At 47.5% G+C, this 19,628-nt stretch overlaps 7 protein-coding genes across 7 annotated transcripts; 4 read left to right on the forward strand and 3 right to left on the reverse strand.

The window, feature by feature from the left end:
- Positions 1–203: 203 nt before the first annotated feature.
- HD556DRAFT_1308338 (uncharacterized protein) lies at positions 204–1,173 on the reverse strand (the record flags this gene model as incomplete). Its single annotated transcript, XM_041300126.1, has 6 exons — positions 204–505; positions 558–629; positions 677–766; positions 821–888; positions 937–1,078; positions 1,131–1,173. The coding sequence occupies 6 exons, from the start codon at positions 1,171–1,173 to the stop codon at positions 204–206; spliced, it is 717 nt and encodes a 238-aa protein (XP_041160170.1).
- Positions 1,174–4,145: 2,972 nt separating this feature from the next.
- On the forward strand, positions 4,146–4,616 carry HD556DRAFT_1308339 (uncharacterized protein; the record flags this gene model as incomplete). The annotated part of the gene is made up of 3 exons (XM_041300127.1): positions 4,146–4,287; positions 4,338–4,457; positions 4,507–4,616. The coding sequence occupies 3 exons, from the start codon at positions 4,146–4,148 to the stop codon at positions 4,614–4,616; spliced, it is 372 nt and encodes a 123-aa protein (XP_041160171.1).
- A 4,083-nt stretch (positions 4,617–8,699) lies between these two features.
- HD556DRAFT_1372043 (uncharacterized protein) lies at positions 8,700–10,941 on the reverse strand. Its single transcript, XM_041302973.1, has 8 exons — positions 10,648–10,941; positions 10,412–10,594; positions 9,868–10,366; positions 9,688–9,795; positions 9,488–9,633; positions 9,276–9,426; positions 8,972–9,198; positions 8,700–8,921 (listed from the first exon to the last, which is right to left on the reverse strand). The coding sequence occupies exons 1-8, from the start codon at positions 10,891–10,893 to the stop codon at positions 8,853–8,855; spliced, it is 1,629 nt and encodes a 542-aa protein (XP_041160172.1). The 5' UTR covers positions 10,894–10,941; the 3' UTR covers positions 8,700–8,852.
- HD556DRAFT_1372049 (mitochondrial small ribosomal subunit Rsm22-domain-containing protein) lies at positions 10,942–13,418 on the forward strand. Its single transcript, XM_041302974.1, has 7 exons — positions 10,942–11,403; positions 11,450–11,720; positions 11,766–11,899; positions 11,952–12,133; positions 12,194–12,334; positions 12,398–12,881; positions 12,936–13,418. Exons 1-7 carry the CDS (start codon positions 11,019–11,021, stop codon positions 13,238–13,240), a joined length of 1,902 nt encoding a protein of 633 aa, XP_041160173.1. The 5' UTR covers positions 10,942–11,018; the 3' UTR covers positions 13,241–13,418.
- Positions 13,419–14,944, reverse strand: HD556DRAFT_1372052 (ribosomal protein L1). The gene is made up of 5 exons (XM_041302975.1): positions 14,839–14,944; positions 14,611–14,793; positions 14,124–14,561; positions 13,931–14,051; positions 13,419–13,877 (listed from the first exon to the last, which is right to left on the reverse strand). Exons 1-5 carry the CDS (start codon positions 14,893–14,895, stop codon positions 13,810–13,812), a joined length of 867 nt encoding a protein of 288 aa, XP_041160174.1. The 5' UTR covers positions 14,896–14,944; the 3' UTR covers positions 13,419–13,809.
- Positions 14,945–15,030: 86 nt separating this feature from the next.
- HD556DRAFT_1527312 (uncharacterized protein) lies at positions 15,031–16,146 on the forward strand (the record flags this gene model as incomplete). Its single annotated transcript, XM_041309343.1, has 2 exons — positions 15,031–15,597; positions 15,649–16,146. One exon carries the CDS (start codon positions 15,031–15,033, stop codon positions 15,595–15,597), a length of 567 nt encoding a protein of 188 aa, XP_041160175.1. The 3' UTR covers positions 15,649–16,146.
- A 166-nt stretch (positions 16,147–16,312) lies between these two features.
- HD556DRAFT_1372058 (PCI domain-containing protein) lies at positions 16,313–18,825 on the forward strand. Its single transcript, XM_041302976.1, has 11 exons — positions 16,313–16,673; positions 16,734–16,818; positions 16,869–16,947; positions 17,000–17,249; positions 17,303–17,377; positions 17,430–17,567; positions 17,626–17,725; positions 17,777–18,025; positions 18,072–18,205; positions 18,258–18,370; positions 18,426–18,825. Exons 1-11 carry the CDS (start codon positions 16,629–16,631, stop codon positions 18,601–18,603), a joined length of 1,446 nt encoding a protein of 481 aa, XP_041160176.1. The 5' UTR covers positions 16,313–16,628; the 3' UTR covers positions 18,604–18,825.
- The last annotated feature ends 803 nt before the right edge of the window (positions 18,826–19,628 follow it).

Here is a 19,628-nt window from a genome sequence, read left to right on the forward strand (position 1 = left end):
CTTCTCAATTCACGCACGACAAAAAAGCAATTAGTAAAAGAAACCTGATTGCAAGGCCTAACCATGATGCCATCGAAGTTATGTTGTACTAAGAACGCAACATGTTATTGGGTATTATAATTTACTGCATTGGAACAATAGATAGAGACCTCGACAGACACGTAAGTCAGATTATCTGAGACTGCAAGCAGCTATCATGCATGTTAAACAGGAATACCCTGTGGCTGGCCAGAATACACTGGCTGAAATTGCTGGGGTTGCGTCTGGTGTGATTGGGGAGACGTGCCACTGTGAGTACTATAGGTCCCTAGCTGCTGAGGCTGCACAGCAGGAGCATACCCCGTAGGAGGAACGCCCGAGTACTGACTCAGAGGAACCTGCTGTTGTATGGGCTGCGATTTTTGCCCAAGGAATGTGGCCTCTTTGACAGAATACGTCCAGACACCATTGCCGCGAGTGGATCCAATGATAGAAAATGCCAGCAGTACGCCAGTGTAGCCCAAGACTAAAACGACATCGTTAGGAGAAGACTCGACCTAAACGACAGGAAAACTTACATATAAAGAAGTTGAGGAATGCGAAAGCCTCCACTGCCTGCAACTCCAGGCAATACGTTTCGGCGTCGGAACCTGGTAGTGACTGAGTATGATACAAATGACATCTGAAATTTACGCACCATCCGTATAAATACAACCTTGAGGGTAGTAAAAGTTGAAGGTGGAGACAGCTTCGCCAGCAGTGGCAACCCACAGAATCGCAAGGAGGACTGTATATGAGAAGAATTAAGACTAACACACATTATCCCAAATATAACACATACAGAGCCATGAGAGCTCGAAGACAACCATGGAGGTGAACGCCCCACGTCGTATAAAATCAACGATCAACCTGTGAACAACTGAGACAATCAAAGTAACCAGACATAGGCATACGCACATGACCGGAATGGTAAAAAGTGTCAACATCGCGGTTGCAAGGCCCAAAGCACTGAAGGTGAAGTAGAAATCATCTGGCACCGTCAACGAGATGAAGTAGGCATTTAAGCCTAATGCAATGAGGGAGAACGCGATAGCCGTTGCTGTACGATTACATTCGAAAGTGAGCTTCTAACAAACAGATTCAGAACTTACAGAAGAGAGTGATGCGAGCTACGGAGAACCATCCTAGGGCCATATTGAACAAGGTCTCTAAGAAAATCGTTCAAAGGAAGGGACGCAAGGCGAGGTCTCCAAACCGAACGTTCAAGCTTATATTGGTAGACTCCCTTCTCACATAAGTCCGCTCATGCAGGAACAAGGTCCCAAGATCAAAACGTTAGCAAGGTCCGTTTCTGTTTCTGGGCATCCAAGTACTTACGTTTAGCACTGGTTTGGACCAAGATTTTTTTTGGTCAGAGCCTTCGCATACACGATCAGGCACTACATAGTTCGTCACGGTGCATATTTACTAGTAGGTCCTCAGTCTAGTCGAGATGCGATGGTTGTTTTTGTTCATGCTGAGCAGATTGAAAGTTTCGCACAAGCTTGATGGGTATCATAGCACCTGGCCGTTCATCACCGCGTAGTAAAATCAAGACTTTTGTGCCTGTCGACAATCAGTGATCGACAAGGGTAGTACTGACTACCGACCTTTCGAACATGATTCCTGCAAAGAGGAAAGTTTCACGCCTCCCACTCACTCAGCACCAGGCTCGCTTGAACTAAACGTAACAAGCTTGAGCGTACCATGTTCCGTTCGTGACCAATATTATTGCTGATAGATTGAGCCTCGTCAAGGCTATGCGACTACACACGGTTTCATAATTTCATTGACTGTGGCAGTCAGTCCAAGTCGGATCAAGTCATTTTCACTTTGAATTTGGTACAAGACAGCCCTGACGCGGGCACAGTGCCTGGACAGAGACTGCCCATTCGGGGTCTCCACGGCCCTTAGTCAGCACATATTTGTAGCTTGCCGCCGCTCCTGCTCCACTAGCATCTACTTATGTGCCGTTTGCGCGTCTCTCCCATAGTCCCTTAGGCCTTAAGTGGCATGCAATTGTCTCGCAACAAGAACTAACATCCAAGAAAACTCAGCTCCCTTTTTCGCCGCTCAGTTGCTTGACCACATGCTTCAGTTCACGGCAGGTCAGAGAAGGGTTCGGCTAGCCATCACATCGTTGGACCCACTGAACTTAAAACAGTTCCAGTAGTCTCTCTTTCCGCATCAGTATCAGTCCCACCATTCAATCCGACGAACTCTTATATATAGAATAGTATTCCACAACTACTAATCCCTACCCGGACTCCGGTTTCTGTCAGCCAAAAGTTATGGATCCAGTCGTCTTCGGAGATTGGCGGCAGCATGTCCCAGGATTATCGACAAACGGCTCGCCCCGCCCAGCGCTCGACCGGTAAGCGGAATAGGTGGCGATCTACTCAGGGCCGCGGGAATACCTGTGTGTTCACATTGAGTCTACTTCCGGGTTCTAGACGAGGAGGGCGCTGATGAAGAATGCGATCGCATGTGTGCACAAATTGTTGCTGTTGGGCCCTGCAACCATTTGTACTGTTGATCACGTAGTCTTGCGTAAATGAACTCCGTAAGGGCAGTGGACCCGTTCCTGGGTTGTATCTGGCAGCCTTGCTGTGAGGCTACTGTACAGACGGCCGCGCACTAGTCATGTATAGCGTATACAAAAGCTTGAATATAGGCGCGTTAGACGTCATGAAAACGTCGACATTATGTAGGCGTTTTAGGCTTTGTTGTAATGAGTGCAGAAGGTCATAGGGTACGGGTTTAATGGAAGGTCCTGATACCTAGTCGAGGGTGAACTAGAACTGTCGTACAGATAACAAAGACGCCCAGGCAGCGACGTCGATATCCTTAGTCCTCGCTGACAGGTAAATCTAAGTTTAGTGATGAAAACTCGATACGTACTATCAGGGAAATTTGTCATGAGGTTGGGCGGTCCGCAGGGATGTCTGCAGATTTACTTGAGTCCAGAGCTTGGCGCTCTTGGTTTGAACGATCGTCAAGCCTATCGGAGTCTCCACATCTCTCTAATCGCCTTTACTATCATTGTTCAGAGTCGGAATCACGAACCGGCCTCGTTTTAAGGAAGTTGTGCGGAAGCTTGATGGCGCAAGGGTGCGTCAAAACAAAACAGCAAGCTCTATTCTTTAGTCGATAACGGACATCTTTCGATGTATAGGTCGGTGTTGGTGGGTAACTCATCCTTGAGTTTTTTCACATGCGCCTTGAGAGAATCTTGCCAGGTATACAATTACTTTTGGGAGTGGGATGAAAACGAAATCGCTGCTCTCAGCGTGGGACAACTGTTTTGCGCGGGCCGGACGGTTTCAACTTTTAGCTCAACCTAGTATGTACCCACCAGTCACTAGCAGTTCCAAGGAACGAGCTTAGTCCATGTTGAACCCCAGTGATTGGTCTACTATCTCTCAGTCGACGGAGCCGTGTACTTCCATTTAGGACGGCAGTGTTGCGACTCACAACGCATACTGCGTGTCGAAGGTTAGTGACGGAGCCTTGTACTTCCATCTAGGCCCACATTGTTGCAATTCATATGGCGCACCGTCTTCCTTCTCAAGGTTCTACTAAGAGAGACCAACCGACGTCATGATGTCTCCGAGTAGGTTTGGAGTCTCATACTAGTGTATCTTCACTATGAACTTGAAGCAATCGTAAAGCGCATGGAAATGGTGGTACAGTACTCTAGTTATAACCCTTTTACCGAATGATGAAAGATTCCAAGTATACTGATCGTTGTCTAGAATACTTTCGGGTCAAACCCAAATACAGGGTAAAATCCAGCACGCCCAATAGCAGTTTGTTACATTCTTACAGCACCGCTTGACCCATAGCTCCAGAATACACGACCCAGAGAACAGCTACGATGAGCACCGCTGCCCCAGAATCCTTTACAGGATACAATATATGGCGTTCATTGTCCGATTCTGCAACTGTGGAAGACTCATAGTGAGCAACTCCAATGTTACGACTGTGTTGGCCATTGCCTATGGGGTACTATTGGCTGCGAGGTAAGTAATTGGTGTATGTGCTTCCTTGATATAAATGAGACCGCTGGCGTATTCATAAACCAACTCCTCCCTATTTTCAAGCTCAAGTCTGAATCATTGACTGCCATGGCACGTTACACCCAAGACCAGAATTACCGCAATGGCAGGAGTCGCCGCAGCGGTCAACAGCATGCACATGGTCGAGGGGATGGGTATAACACACAACATGGACAAGATGAGCATGTCGCTCTTGACCAGCAGATACCTCGTGCGTCTATACATATTCACTATGTGATAACTTTTGATTTTTTCCCGCAGATCATCGCATGCAGTTAAACAATTTTCTGCAACATAGATTCAGAACTACGCAAGGCTTGCGGATCGATAGCTCATCAACTGGTCCCGGGCACGCACTGCAATGGACCGTGATCGTATACTGTAAGCTGCTGTTCAAGCGCTTCCTGATACATGCCTAATTTATCCTTAGTCCAAGACAATGAATATGGCAAAGGCGAGGGGGCAACCAAAGCGTTTGCCACAGAAATTGCTTGTCAGTTTGCTCTGCAAGCCCTCATGCAACCAGGGAATGGCCATTGAGTTCCTATCGTTGATTTGCCGTGTAATTGCTTTTACTGTTTTGTTATCATTTCACCCTCTCACAGGAGTCTTCTGGATTTCCGGATAATTTACTTACGTGGTTCTGTCGTTTGTGATCATCAAACTTGTATTTTCTTCTTCAATGTAGTCCCCCCGCAGTCCCCTACTTGTGTTACATTTCTTTATAGTTATCGCGTCTATCAGAATTTCTAAAATGAATATCATGAAGGCGTGAATAACTGACAGCAGTGAAACACGTGGCTGTGCTACTCCTCGGCTTCAGGTTGGGTGAGAAGAACCGCCGTGGCCCGAATCGCTTCCCGTTCCCGTACAAAATACTGTGCAACAACGTGTAATCGTTAAAGGCATAAATGCGTATTCCACATGCCTGCTTTTCACTGCACAGGCCCGAGCGCACGTCTGCCTGGTGCCACTTTTTGATCTGTTACCGCACCCTGAGTACATATGACGGGCGTAATGCGCGAAAGTTTTAACAACAGATCCAATCGCAGAGGTCCTCTAACATAGTCACACCGAACGGGATTAACTGACTTATCACCGGTTCGTATAGAAGTGTTTACAGACAATCTTGCTACAGTTTATGATTGACTATGCCCCACAGTATCGTTTGAACTTCTCCCGTACCCACTGGCAGAGGAAATGTGTATCATTCATTCCGAGCTCGGTCGTAAGGCGCTTGGAACGATCCACTGCACAAGATACATGAGGGGCACATGTCACTTAGTCCCTCGCATCTTCTCACTGAGTCGATCGTCATTGCATGCAGCTCGCCCTATTTCATGCATCTTGGGAATTTTTGGTTTTCCGCCCGTTATGTTCCTCAACGCCGCGATCATGAAAACATTATTCTCCTAGTTCCATCGGGCATTGCCTCCACTCAACACCGTCTCTCTTTTTCCAAAGTCTCATGAAGCGTACGTTTGAATGGTATAATAACTGTCAGTGAGTTCAGGTATGGTCATCAACTCAAACATTCGCAATGTCTGGAAGGAACCAAGCTAATGGTTTGTCACAGTCCCTTGCAGTCCTCTGCCTCAGCTGACGACATTTGAAGACTCCACAAATGCGCTAAACAACTGTTCGTGCAATTGCTTTGGTGATCTAAGAGACTTACTGTAGGTTTCAGATCTCCAATCCATTGGACAAAGCTCCGCATTAAGCTGGATAGATGTACGAGAGGGCCTTACTCATCAATACGTATGGACCTCGACGTGTAGAAGCAAGTTTTTTTTGTCCTTGTATCCGCTTATCAGACATCTCTGATCCATCATTCAAGTTTCCGGTGTTCCTTATGGAGTCGGCTCGGGGACTCATAAACATCAAGCCAGAAATGTGGCAGCTAGTCACGCGCTGACTGCATTAAGGTCTGATCAAGGCTGAATGACAAGTTACCGCCGCGGAGGCATGTCAATGCGTTAGTCAAGTTCATGTTGGATTGATTATCTTCATTTGTTGGCATTTCCCCCTTTTTTGCAAGTTGTGCATTTCTTCTACGTTCATCCTTATGTATTTTCATTCATCAATATGCATAACCATTCATCGTACACACTTCTTCAATGGAAGTTCCTGTACCTGCACCGTTTTAGTTTATACACGTCATTCATCTTATCTAATCTGTCTCATTAGAGCATCAGGGTCTGATTATTTTTGCCCCTCAGATCTTTTGTTCATCCTAAGTTAGACGACACTCGCCAGCTAGTAAGTATCGATGAAACCCCTTACCACGCAGCACTTGCTGTTGACCTGAGTGCTATACTCCGTCTCCCATCCAGACCAGCACGGGTAACATATCACTTTGCAGTTTTTCATTAGCTTTCGACCGTGCTATGCTGGAGATCTAGTAAGACACCGGAAGCCATTATGATGACTCAACCACGGTGATGTTACTTAGCTCCTTCCGGTCAATATCTAATTTCCTATGTTGTATCGAAATAATCGTCGAGATGGACTACAATGATATCTTTATACACTGCGGCCCTTCCAAGTCTTGGATCGACGCCCACAACAATTAACCTTTCAACGTTCACAGTTTAGATTCAGAGACACTCTTCTTTGCCAATGATTCCCTATCGACCCTGATCGACCTCCATCAGTTCCCAGATTTGTCACATGTCGGTGACTAGACTTGGGCCCCAAGTATGATCGATCTGCTGTCGGACTTATGGAGAGAGTGCCGACCATAAATCTCCGCTGTATCTGTCCGACCCTCGCGCGTGTGTCGTATGGCCACGCGATCGTTGAGTTTTTCTTATCTACATCTTCACCGGGCCTCTCTCAAGCGCGCAGAGCCACTGTGGTCAGGAATTGTTGTTGGTTGCATTGCATCACAGCATAAATAGATCGCATCTCAGCCACTCCTTGGTTCCGTCCCCCCAATATGGGTTAACCAGACTATAGGTCTATTATATCCGATTTTGCTAGCCTCCTAGTGCCTCGATCGGTGTTCAAACTGGACCGAAGCGTTGCGTGTGTTATTTGTTTGACACCGATGTATATCATTCTTGGTGCCGCTCCGTCTTCCAGGGACTCTGCCTTCTATGGTTGTTAGAGCAGATGAGCGGTTTTGCAAAAAAGGTGATGTTTACCTCGGTCTTCAAGAGCACTCCCCTGCAGCTTCTGAAATAAACTGCAGTTATGTTTATCCTGTGCAGTGTTTCTGATTGAATACGACGGGACTTTCTTCATTGTGACCACGGGAACTGCGGTTACCTGGTTTCCGTGACCAATGCAGACAATATCGGACACTATCGGTATTCACTTTGGCTGCCTCGCGGCATGTCGTTGGACCTGCAGATTTAAATACGCATAAGTTGTGCTACAGGACAGACAAGCACTCTTCACTTTTCCAGCTTTACAAGACTTTAATCTGTTGCCTGCACATAATGTTGCGTATGTTATCGCATCTAGATTATCACTGAATAATGCTGATATTTCTCCAGGTTACACTATTGCCCTGAACAACCGCAAGTCCAGCCTTTGCTTTATTAAAGCCAGGAGACGCTAATTGTGACACTGTAAAGACTATCAATCCCGCCACAGGCTTCACACTGTCACCTGGGCTGAGGTTCAGTCTGGGCCGCCGCATGCTCTCTCATGGACAATGACTTGCAAAGGCACGTGTTGTTCATCTCTCGGAACGAAGAAATTCATCCAAGACGTCATCATTCACAGTGGAGGGCGAAGTCGTCAGTACTGCCACTGCCAATCAGAAGGGTGTCGCCAAAGAGGAAGCGGCGCGGATTGCTTGTGAAAGATTGGGCATTAATTGATATTTTTGCTTGACGCTACATTGTACAACGGCTTGCTTTCATCTACTATGTTCCTATAGACATTCATCTGTGTCAACAGCGCAAATACTTGGTCTGTTCTTTTGCGAGAGGAATATCGCTAGACTTTCGACAACATAAATCTACTTGTGTGTTGGCCTCTTCGATTTGCGACCTCGAGGCAAACATAGCCGCTGAGTTTGAATCTCTCTCTCAAAACGGAAATACAATTGCCGTGTTTGTGGCTTGCACAAAGCCATCATCATGTCACGGCGGTTTACTCCATACATAGTCGCAGTTTTAACAGGTATGAAGTAGAGTCATTTCAATCTCTGTCATTAATGTTATATCCGCTGTGAAACTAACCAGGCGTCGCCTCGGGTGTATACATATTCAAACCTCTTTTCGAAGAAGCTGCTGCGAAGTGAGTTTGCCATGCATTATTGTGCGATCCTATCCCAACTTAAATTACCATCATCAGCCGAAACCCAATCCCTCCAATGAACGCGTCAACAACATCACCCGGGGTGCCAGGGAAATCCCCTGCATCTTCGCCGTCACCGCATTCTTCGGCAAAGTGACATTACACTGCGCTAGCACTATATGGAGTAACGTGCAGCAGGGTATGCGCCCCTAAAGGCGTGCCCACGCACTCTTTGATCAATCAGAGAGGTGTGCTAGTTTATAGTCGCCGCGGCGAACGGCGGCCGCACTCGGAACACCTTGTGCCCGCAAAAGGGGCGTAGACAGTTCAATGCATTTTCATGTGTTGTCTTGGACGATTAGTAACGCGCGAGCTTCGCTGAGCTCCATTAACATGCGCTGGTGTGTATCATGATGTGTAAGATGTATGTTTGTATCTCCGGTCTTATTGAGGGCGGGGATCCTATATACTGTAAGTCGAAACCCCGGTATCTCCTCAGCCTAATGTCTACCCAACGCTTCGGTATCACCGTCGATCGACAACCATTTTCATTGACGCGTTACCATCGGCGTTCGCAGCACGCCGCTCCCATATCTAATTTGAACGCGTGAGATCATACAATCCATAATACAGGAATAGCGCACCTGCAGCACGGTCTCCCCAAGGAAGATCATCTCCTTGCGCGTTTCTTCAACGATGAGGTCTTGGATCTGGAACCATTTCTCGCCCTCGCCCCCCCCACCAGCGGCACGGAGATGAACTTTCCAAATCGTGTTTTCCTTGTCGCGAGTAGTTCCAGCAACTGATTCATGGGTTACATTGGCGATCAGATCATAGACGGTTGGCGGATGCGTTGGTGCTGCATCCAGATCTATAGCACAAAATCGTATCATCAGTCATTGGTTACGCTAATGCGATTATCACGTAAGTATGGCTCAAAGCGCTCACATTCACGGAAATCAACTCCTCTGAGTGGGAATGTGACAATCGTCGGGTTTTTCTCCTCGACAAAGGCGTTCTTTGTAAATCGCTTGTAGTGTAAAATAATATACTGTGGGAGGCGTTGACACTTGTACCTGCGTAACTGGCCAGCAGACTCCTGTATCCGTATCATATCAGTTCGGTCCGATAAAAGAACCGAGAAGCAGAGCCAAACTCGCCTGCGTGGTGACTCCATCATACTTTGCCAACACAGAATGAATGCTAACTTGTGGGATGATGTTCTTCTCGATCGTATCTTGGAAAAGAGGTGGTGGGGGAAGATCAACCGCTAGGAAGAGAAACGGCGACACAGTAGCCTTGATGTCTGACATGCACTATTATGAATAAGGGTCCAGGTGACCACCAAAGTCGATCCCACCTCTATCAATATCAAACTGCGGCTTCTCAGAACCCGTAGAGTCCGGACGGACAACGACCTGCTGTGTCTCCACGCGGAGTTCCCCTTGAAACGTTGAAAATATAATACCTGTCCATTTCATGTATCAATTCGGAGGCCGAACGAGGGTAGACAGCAGGCTAGTCGGTCTACACGACTTACTCGAATTTTTTCTCTTGGTTCCACCCATGTCTTTGTGTAGTCGGTTAAGTAACCAACCCAGAAACTCGACAGGATCGCCTTGTTGCTCGAGTCGGAACTTACCCGCACTAGCGCGGTTGACCTCCTGGAGAAACTCGTGAGGGCTAACCTGGCTTTTGAATAGCCGGGGGTTCCATATCTTCTTGGCGAGAGCGGCGAATCGTTTAACGAGTTCGGTTTCCTTGCCACGAAAGGAGGACAGAAGGAGGTAGTCCCGTAGAGGAGGGATGTGGAGGAGGGAATGTATGATAACGTTCATGTGGTCATTTCGCTTGATATTGTTTAGGCCAATATAACCAGAAAGATAGGGCTTTGACGAGAGGTCGTAGGAGGGTTTCAGAAGATGCGATGGCGAGGAGAGCGTGGATATGGAAACCTTCGTGAAGGATGGGTTGAGGACAAACGATATGTCTTCGAGAGATGGGTCAGAGACAAGATAACCATCTGGAAGAACGTATACCTATGTGTCGTAAGTCTATGTATGTGTGATTAACATTCAGCTCACTTTTGTTGTCTCAAGGTTGATAAAAACATGGTGGTCATCATGAATGGAGTGCGCATAGGCGTACGACTTGCGACCTCGTCCTTGGAAGTACTTTCCACAGACTAGACAGCCGTATGTGTTGATGTTTGACATAGATACAGAGCACACTTTCTCGAAGTCAAAATCGAGCAATGCTCGATTGATCTAAAGGTCTTGTCAGCAAATACGTGCGCAATGGGTTTTATTGAATGGCGCACTGTGTCAAGGTAAAGGTCTGACGCTCTAGGTTCACTTTTTGACTGCCCTGGTTGGACCTCATCTTCTAAACCTTCTTCGTCTTCATCTTCTGAAACTCGTGCTGCCCCAGTAATATCCGCCATGGCGTGTGACGGCTCCGCGGAAGATGTGCTCTCCTCGCGTTCATCATCTACTTTTGTCCGTTTCGCAGGACGCTCATCAAAGCTAAGGGAATCATTTGGGATAGCTTGTTTCCTGCTGGTCATTGGGATGGACGCGTCTGTGCAAAGTCTGCAGATGAGCCTAACTAAACACTTCCATTATATAATCGCACAATTTTGACTTGCGCTCTTTGAGCTGAGACTACCTCAACTTTTCGAGTACTACTAGGATGCTTCGAGGTACATCCACTACTTTGCGCATCCTTGCGCACAGTATTCGCCATATTGGCACCCCATTCTCGACCTCAGCAGTTGCAGCATTAGCCCAACCTAACGCGGCTCTAGACCTCGACCCAACGCTAAAGGCGCTTTTGCAAGACATAGATATCTCCTTGACAAGCCATAAGCACGTAGTGGCAAAGAGACCACCACGCGAGCTTGAACCTGTCGCGATTGAATACCCAGAGGAGGCCAAGGACGCGGAGAACTTTGTTGAAGATCACTCTGAACGAAGCGAGCACCGCAAATCTCCTGCAGCGCGGTTTGGAAGCCAAAAAATTGGTGCTGTTGTTATGCCCACTGAATTGCAAAAGTCAATTACTGCTCTGATAGATGGTTTGTCGGGTGAAATCAGTCTCTGCACATTCTAATCACTTATCAGCTTCTGACAAGGTGCAGCTACATAGTGATGCTACGCGTCTCTTCTTTCATGAGAGTGAAGGATGGGATCACTCGTACGACGTGAAATACCGCTCTCGTAAGCAAGGGGCGCGACACTCTGACCGTGACGGGACAGCGTTCGCGTCGGTCGTTCTCCCTGCACATTATTCTGCCATCTGTGCTGTACTCCACCATGTTAAGCACAGATTAGGTTCACAATGGAATGTGCAACATGTCATAGACTGGGGCTCAGGTGCAGGCAGCGGATTATGGTACGTTGTAGATGCTTGTAACTTGTAGATGCTGAAGAACATCAGGGCATCGACGAATACTTTTCAGAAACCCACTAGCGCTTCCGAGGAACCGCGCCTCTCCACATCCAATATCTTCACATACCTCGGTATCGACAAACGTGACGGACTTGTTGCAATAGGCAAACGTCTACTGAGAGGTAACGCATGCGTGCTGCATCTCGCTGCGCACTCGCTAAATTAATGAAACAGATACAGACTTGGGAGCCCTCAGCGCAACTTGGCAAAGGTCTTTCCGTGAAGATGATAAAATTAAGCGATCGGAGGGGCTCGATACTCTTGCCCTGTCTGCTTTCATGCTTTCAACTCTACAGACCCCTCTCGCGCGGAAGAAGTTCGTGAAAGAGTTGTGGGAAAGTGGAGCACATACCATCGTGAGCTTTCATTTTGTCCCTTCACTTTAGTCACTGTCTAATAGTCTAAAATTATTATAGGTTCTGATCGATCACAAAACGAAAGCTGGGTTTCAGAACATTGCAGAAGCACGCGAATATCTCCTCGAGATGGGGCGTAAAGAACTCAATGACCCAGAAACTTCAGACTGGCCTGTTCGCGGTGCCCACGTTGTCGCTCCTGTAGGTGTTGAACTTTTCAACCCTGCGATGAGTCATACTAAGATTCTTGTCTTCCTGCAATAGTGCCCGCACGATGGTGCTTGCCCTCTGTACTCTGGAAAATCTGTGAGCCTAGTTTGTGGCTTCTCACAACGCTTGCAACGTCCGTCCTTTGTTCGTCTCACAAAACATGCACGTGAGGGTCACGAAGATATCGAGTACTCTTATATTGCAATTCAACGCGGGCCACGCCCAAGCATAGTAGGCGAAGGCATCTCCACGCAGGTGAGCAGTGTAGGACGCGTTGGCGCTGTCGGTCGGGAGGAGGCAGAGCAGATCAGGCTAAAGGAAGAGAGGGTAACGAAGGAGCTTGTACTTGACGCAGATCATGTTGAAACGAGGCACGAAGCTGAAGCAACTGATCATATTCCCCTGGAAATTTTGCCAGCTGAAAACTCAGAGGAGGTCGAAGCCGCGCTGCGAAATGAGGCATTCCATTGGCCGCGCCTCGTCTTCCCACCTTTGAAAAAGAGCGGGCACATAATCATTGACGCATGCACCGCGGAAGGTTTGTCGCCGTTCCTCGGTTCTAGCCCCGTGACTGGTCTAACATATGATACAGGCAAAATTATGCGTATTACTATCCCAAAATCCCAAGGTAAACAACCATTCTATGACGCGCGGAAATCGTCCTGGGGTGATATCTTCCCTCATCCGCCCAAAAATCGTCCGCAGGAGAAGTTTCAGTCTACGCGGGAGGGTGGATCAAGGGGTGATGATATTGGAAAGAGGGCAAAGGGGCGGGACCGTACAAAAGGCGAGAAACGTTATTCAAAGGTAGAGGAGGCGTTGAAAGAGAGGAAGATGGCTTCCAGACGCGATCGTGCAGTGCAGAAGGAACATTCCGCATTGCTGGCTGAGCGATAGTGTAAATCTTTTTTCTTGTTTGGATCTCTCACATTTGCTTTGCTCGTTTCCTCTCACACGCTACTACACTACTGCAAACCAGACGAATTTAATGTATCACCAGTATCATTGTATCGAACTTAGTGTTACTCCCTGTTGGTTAGGAAACCTGGTGAGTTTTCACCTGAATGCAACTTGGTCAGAAATGTAGGCTTCCCTAGTCTATTTCCTCCTATCCACTAGCTACGCATCATGATGATGACACTGTCAGTCAGTCCTTATCGATTCACGTACACCTCAGACAGTGCTAAACACGCCATCTCAACGTGTTATGTGTTCGTACCAAGGGGACAGTTATACGCGAACCTATCTTTCTAACCTGAGACAAGCAGAACTGACAAAGAGCCGGACAGTGGTGGCATCACTTTATGAAACATCTACTATAGGATATATAAATGTACTTCAATGGTTAGTACTTTAGTGACAAGGAAAGGGTAATTTTGCCAGGATGCACAAGTAACACGTTGCTCTCAAGCAGAATATTTGCAATCAGAACTTTCATTGTCTAGTTCCCGATCAACACTGCTATATCAAATGTCCGATATCTGAATGCTGGGTGCCTGCGTTGAGCTCAACATTACACGTGTGATGGCATTGACTAGTAGTCGCTCAGTCGATACGAGAAGAGATCAAAGTACCAGAGACACTCACCGGGCTTGACACTCTTGCTCTTTCCCTTCTCCTCGGTATCTTTCTGGTTCCCGGTCACCCGTTTGACAGCGGTCACGAATTGCTTGACATTTTTAACTATGTCTTCTATCGGGAAGTGGAGCTGTCGGTAAATAAAGATGTTTAGAAATAGTAGACCGCGGCTAGCGGACGCGGGCTGGGCAAAAATACTGACCTTGCCAATAGGCATCCGAATGACGCCATTCTTGTCGCCTTTCCACTCTGTAGTACCAGAAAGTCGCCGCAAGTAGCCGGCAAAATCATCCGTAACCGTCCCTCGACGCTCAGAAGGCATCAAACCACGCGGGCCGAGGACACGTCCGAGTTTTGGGGTGATGGTCCGGATGAGGGCTGTGGAGCATAGAATGGTGGTCGCATGATGTTTGCCGCTGATTATACCATCTGCTAGCTCAATTCCACCGACGATGTGTGCACCCGCACTCTTTGCCTCTTCTGCCTGACGACCCTCGGCAAATACAAGGATGCGGTCTTCGGGGCGAGCTTTAGTTTCACGATGGAGAGCAATACGACCCTTTGGAATGATAGATCCGCGGGACATGGCAGTCTTGATCACCAGCTCGTATGTAGCATTTGCTTTTGCAACTTCAACCGCCTACCGAGATCTTTGGTTAATGAGTTGTAATAAGGCCCGGGGAACATACACGGATCACGTCAATAGCGCTTTCGAGAGTCATCTTCTCATTCTCATATATGTGTTTGCGAGCCTTCGCTGCGCGCTTTCTTGCCTTTGCTGCAAGGGCTTTCTTGGAGAGCACCGGAATCTTTTTCGTTCGTCGTAGGGCTAAGATGGGTGTTGAAGAAAACTCTCGAACGAGTGCTGGGCGCTGCGCAAATTCAGATGAGAACATTTCAGACGAGTAGGTACTTACTGGACTAAGAATTGAATGGCAACATTGCCGACAGAGCAGCCCAAGGGAAAAGGACATGTTCTAGCACACTTGTCAGCGCTTCAGCTCTCGAGAATTTCAAGTAAAGCAGCCGTGGGAAAATGAACAAAGTAATGAAATTTGTTGACCTCAGCTTCACCGTTCACTCACTTTCACTGTCACGCGCTGCAGGTCATGTCAGTCTCAGTTTTGAAATCGAATGGCTTGCCGTTCCAATTGCGTGGACTGGGCGCGCGGCTTTATTCGACCCGCAAGGGTGAAGTGTCTTCTTCCGATCCACAAAAAGACATCATCCGCCGTCACTTGTACCCTCCGAACATCCGCAACAAAGCCTCTCCTACTGGTACATGGCGCCCAGATGTCGCGCGCGCTCTCCAGCGCGCGATACCCTCTGTGCAAGCGCACGAGACTATTGAGCGCGCTTGGCTCCTCCATCAGAGACACCTACGCAAAAAACGGGACGCGGAGCTGCAGCGCAAATTTAATTGCATGAGGCAGGCAATGCAAGAACTGGAAGAAATTGACTCGAGGCTGTTTAGGGAAGCAAATAAGCAAGAGGATCCAAGAGCGAGGAGCTTGGCTGAGGTGGAGGCCATGAAGAGTATGTCTGAACCAGAGAAGCGGGCTGTTGAGTCCAGAGTGAGGGGTTTGTTTCCTAGAGAACTCCGCATACCAACAGATACACCGCCGAAGAACGGCTGGCCTAATGAATGGAGGGCATTCCAGAGGCCCCTGGCATGAGTATGTTCATTGCCTTTCATGTAGGCAGATATTAATTGCATCATCTCGCAGGCACAGTCACAGGATGCTTCCATCGTTATCAGGAGGCGCATACATAGAGCATGCTATCAGTCTTTTGTTCGTTGAGGTCTTACGATATACCAGATACTGGCCGGCTACGAGCACTCGCAATTTGGTCAGGTATATGAGACCTTGTTATGAATTTAGCGGGTCTCAACCAATCATAACGCATTCATCGCACATGGCGCGTTGTCAGACATGCCAAAACTTATCTTGAGGAAGCAAGTGACGTCGTTCATGTCGAAGGAAAGCCCTTTGTTCATCCTTATTCTTATGTGGAGGTCGGCATCGGCAATCATATGGTCTTGGCGATGCGGTGGGCGTGTCTTGTGCGGCAAGTCCTGCCTTTTTGGCGGAAACACTGGAGCACGACCCTGGGTGCGAGCTGATTCCGTTGTACATTCATTACCATCCATCTGAGCACAAATCACGTCTTAATTGTGAAGTTGCTGGATCCTACAGGTCAGGTAACTTGCGCTCAGAGTGCCATCAGGCGTTGTGCACGTTGCTAGTCGATGTTGCGTTCGCGTCTCGCTACTAGCCCCTCGGAAGTGAGAGCTTATTGTCCCTGAGCAAGGCGGCTGGTTCATGAAACTAAATATTGCACCTCACTTGCTAAGCATTTAGTCACAGTTTCTGTGTCTATCATAACTATATCATTTGATCGTCTCCGTGATGCCTGCACGTCTCTTTCTATCCTTTACGGCCAACCTACCCATGGGAGTATCCAAGATTCTGGCGAGAATTAATATAACACTGTCTGAATATGAATACGACTATGAGCCGAATCCGTCTTCCAGTAACTTTTGTTCGCGTTCAAATTACAATGCTGTGCCCTTTCGATGCTGCTTAGATAGCACTACTACTGGAGAAGACTTGTGACTTTGCGTGTAGTGCGCCACCTCCTCACGAAGTTGCACACCTTCATCGCTTCGTCGCTTACTGCATCTCTCTCATAACTTAAGCTCACGATGGATGACGATGATGCCGATTATATGCAGGGCAGTGATGATGAGGTCACACTCCCTTCAAGATCAGCCCCTTGGACGTTATGCTGATTCCGAGCTATTTTACAGGATTACGGCTTCGACTACTCTGATGGAGACGAGGCCAACGAATCCGGTAGTGCTGATGTAGAGAACATGTACTATACTGCAAAATGTGAGTAATCCGGTGTATAGCAGAAGTTGTTGATGCATTTCTTCTTCCAGCAAAGAAAGAAGATACTCCAGAGGAAGCACTAAAAGATTTTCGCGCTATAGTGGACCAGGAAACAGATAAAGGCGACTGGTATAGTCTCCCTGTCAATTGATCCAACTGTATGCTAACGGATACTTCACAGGGGCTTCAAGGCTCTGAAGCAATCTACCAAACTCCTCTTCCTACAGCTGCACCGACCAGCAGATGCCTTGAAGACCTACATACAGCTCCTCACCTATACCAAGTCTACAGTCACACGGAATTACTCTGAGAAGACCATCAATGGCATCCTTGATTATGTTGGCGGTGGGAAGAGTGGTCCCGTCGAGGTGGATGTACTAGAAAAGTTTTACCAGGTCACCAAGGATGCGCTTGAGGAAGCGAAGAATGACGTGAGTACTGTAATGGTGCAATACACTCTTTGAGACGTTCATATTCTCTCTAGCGTTTGTCTGTCAAGACGAACTTAAAACTGGCGAAGCTTTGGCTAGATCGAAAAGAGTACGGGCGTTTGACGAAGGTATTCATCATTTATCTTCGTATATATGGTCTCAACAGTCTCTACCAACTAGCTCATCCGCGACTTGCACGCCACGACTAAGGCTGCCATGGATGGCGAAGACCAGTCGCAACGGGGAACACAGCTCCTCGAGATCTATGCACTCGAGATTCAAATGCACAATGAGATGCGTAATGTCAAGAAGCTCAAGGTACAACCTCGCATCCCACTCAATCATTCAGACCTACTAATCAAGTCGTCGAACGTAGGAAATATACAATGCATCCAACAGTGTGCGCTCCGCAATTCCACATCCACGGATCATGGGTGTTATCAAGGAGTGCGGAGGCAAGATGTGGATGGGCGAAAGTGACTCTTGTTCATCCCCGATCCTTACTCATGTCTAACGCTATCATACAGGACAGTGGAATCGTGCATCGGAAGACTTTTTTGAGTCCTTCCGCAACTATGACGAAGCCGGCTCTCCGCAACGCATCCAAGTCCTCAAGTATCTTGTCCTCGCGAACATGCTCACTGGATCTGAAGTTAACCCATTCGACTCCCAGGAGACAAAGCCGTACAAGAACGACTCACAAATCAAGGCAATGACTGACCTTGTAGATGCCTATCAACGCAGAGAAGTTCACCTGGCTGAGAAGATCTTACGAGGTAAGTCCCTTCATGTTCCAATCCATGGTGCTCAACGTGGTGGCAGATAATCGGTCAACGATTATGGATGACTTATTCATTAGATCATATATTGGTGAACTTTTGCGCAGCCTGCGCACCTCTTACTTGATTGACCTCATCAAGCCCTACACGAGGCTGGAGCTTTCGTTCCTCGCCAAAGTGATTTTTTTTGCTCTTTTTTCAACTATCGTTGGCACTAACAGTTGTTCAGCAACTTAATGTCGAAATCGCTGAGGTCGAGGAGCTTCTTATTGGACTCATTCTAGAGGGAAAGGTTGATGGTCGGATCGACCAAGTCGGCATGCGGCTTGAACTCGATCAAAGGTGAGACGATCGCTGTCATTTTCCTTTTACGCACTTCATACTGACTCAATTACAGCCACGTACTGGAAAAGAAGCGTTATGCCGCACTTGAGAGGTGGACAGAAACCCTGGAGGGCTTGCACTCCACTGTGGCAGCGAAGACAGCTGCTGGAGCAAGAGGAGATCCGATGATGGGCATGCCGCCTGAACGGTTCCCTCCTGACTTTGGAGGGGCGACAGCGACGGGGTTCTAAGTAATACCGCGTGAAAGTCCTCCTGACGCTGTACCTTATGATTGCATTCTCGATGTTTCTTGAAGCTTTTCTAAGTTAGACTGTGTTTAAGGCTGACGTAACTTGATGCTGCAGTTATGTGGCATTGCCCATTCGTACACTTCAAACCAACCAAACTGACAAGCGATTTCAAATATCAAGTGATACATGATGCATGATGCATAAAGCCCCCCTCTTCACCACTAATTGTATTTCACTCTGTTGAATCAACCTGCACTGGTGATAGGCACTCGTGCGAAGAGTTTAGGGCAAGCGGGGCCCTCCAGCTCAATGCTCGGAGGACCCGCAATCAATTTTAATACTGGGAAGTGACAGCTCGTTTGAAAACAGAGAAGTACGTATAGTAAATAGAAAGAATCAGTAATGTACAAGTCACCAAATGACTGGTGACTGAGCCCCCAGACCGAAGTCTGCGTCACCAGCGTTTAGGAGACTCAGTCACGGCAACATGTCACAATCAGTGACAAGTATGTGCGTAGAGCTGAGACTCGGCCAGAGCCGAGTGCGAGCGTTGATTCAATTCGTTTAAACCAATTAAAACCCAATGCAATATAATTGAATTGGCAAAATACAGAGACACCTGTTTGTGCTCGTCCCTGGGAACGTGGCAAACTATTACCAAATACAGCAGAAACACCGGTTTGGATTATATTTTTGAAACTCAGCTAGGATAATTGTTAGGCGAAGGCTAAGCCAGCGTCATATCAACAATTACAATTCAATACATTTTGAAGGGATGAAGGATCAGAACCTTGTCTGTTATTGTAGAAACATCTTCAGCATTGGAAGACGGTATAGTACAAATATATTGAGATGAGGTGATAACTACAAGAATGATGGTATTAGCAACGATGTGAATCATGTTCAAGTAAAAAAAGAAAGACCAAAGCAAGTGTATGTTACATTTGTGCGTGTGGGGATATACAAGTTGACAGGGAGCCGACAAATGTCAGATGAAGATATGAACCGGGCACAATGTGAAATGC

The sequence above is a fragment of the Suillus plorans genome (assembly GCF_016647745.1).
Source record: "Suillus plorans strain S12 chromosome Unknown HD556scaffold_28, whole genome shotgun sequence".
Classification (NCBI taxonomy): Eukaryota; Fungi; Basidiomycota; class Agaricomycetes; order Boletales; family Suillaceae; genus Suillus; species Suillus plorans.

Coding starts and splice junctions, on each gene's coding strand:
- HD556DRAFT_1372043 (XM_041302973.1), bottom strand. CDS start 10,893: ATGACCAGCAGGAAACAAGCTATCCCAAATGATTCCCTTAGCTTTGAT. Junction 10,595..10,647: donor CAGACCTTTACCTTGACACA/GTGCGCCATTCA, acceptor CAAGACCTTTAG/ATCAATCGAGCATTGCTCGA. Junction 9,634..9,687: donor GCAGTTTGATATTGATAGAG/GTGGGATCGACT, acceptor AGTGCATGTCAG/ACATCAAGGCTACTGTGTCG.
- HD556DRAFT_1372049 (XM_041302974.1), top strand. CDS start 11,019: ATGCTTCGAGGTACATCCACTACTTTGCGCATCCTTGCGCACAGTATT. Junction 11,721..11,765: donor GGTGCAGGCAGCGGATTATG/GTACGTTGTAGA, acceptor GAAGAACATCAG/GGCATCGACGAATACTTTTC. Junction 12,882..12,935: donor TGACGCATGCACCGCGGAAG/GTTTGTCGCCGT, acceptor CATATGATACAG/GCAAAATTATGCGTATTACT.
- HD556DRAFT_1372052 (XM_041302975.1), bottom strand. CDS start 14,895: ATGTCCTTTTCCCTTGGGCTGCTCTGTCGGCAATGTTGCCATTCAATT. Junction 14,794..14,838: donor GCCATTCAATTCTTAGTCCA/GTAAGTACCTAC, acceptor GAATTTGCGCAG/CGCCCAGCACTCGTTCGAGA. Junction 13,878..13,930: donor GAGCAAGAGTGTCAAGCCCG/GTGAGTGTCTCT, acceptor AGCGACTACTAG/TCAATGCCATCACACGTGTA.
- HD556DRAFT_1372058 (XM_041302976.1), top strand. CDS start 16,629: ATGGATGACGATGATGCCGATTATATGCAGGGCAGTGATGATGAG. Junction 17,378..17,429: donor AGTACGGGCGTTTGACGAAG/GTATTCATCATT, acceptor TCTACCAACTAG/CTCATCCGCGACTTGCACGC. Junction 18,371..18,425: donor CGGCTTGAACTCGATCAAAG/GTGAGACGATCG, acceptor ACTCAATTACAG/CCACGTACTGGAAAAGAAGC.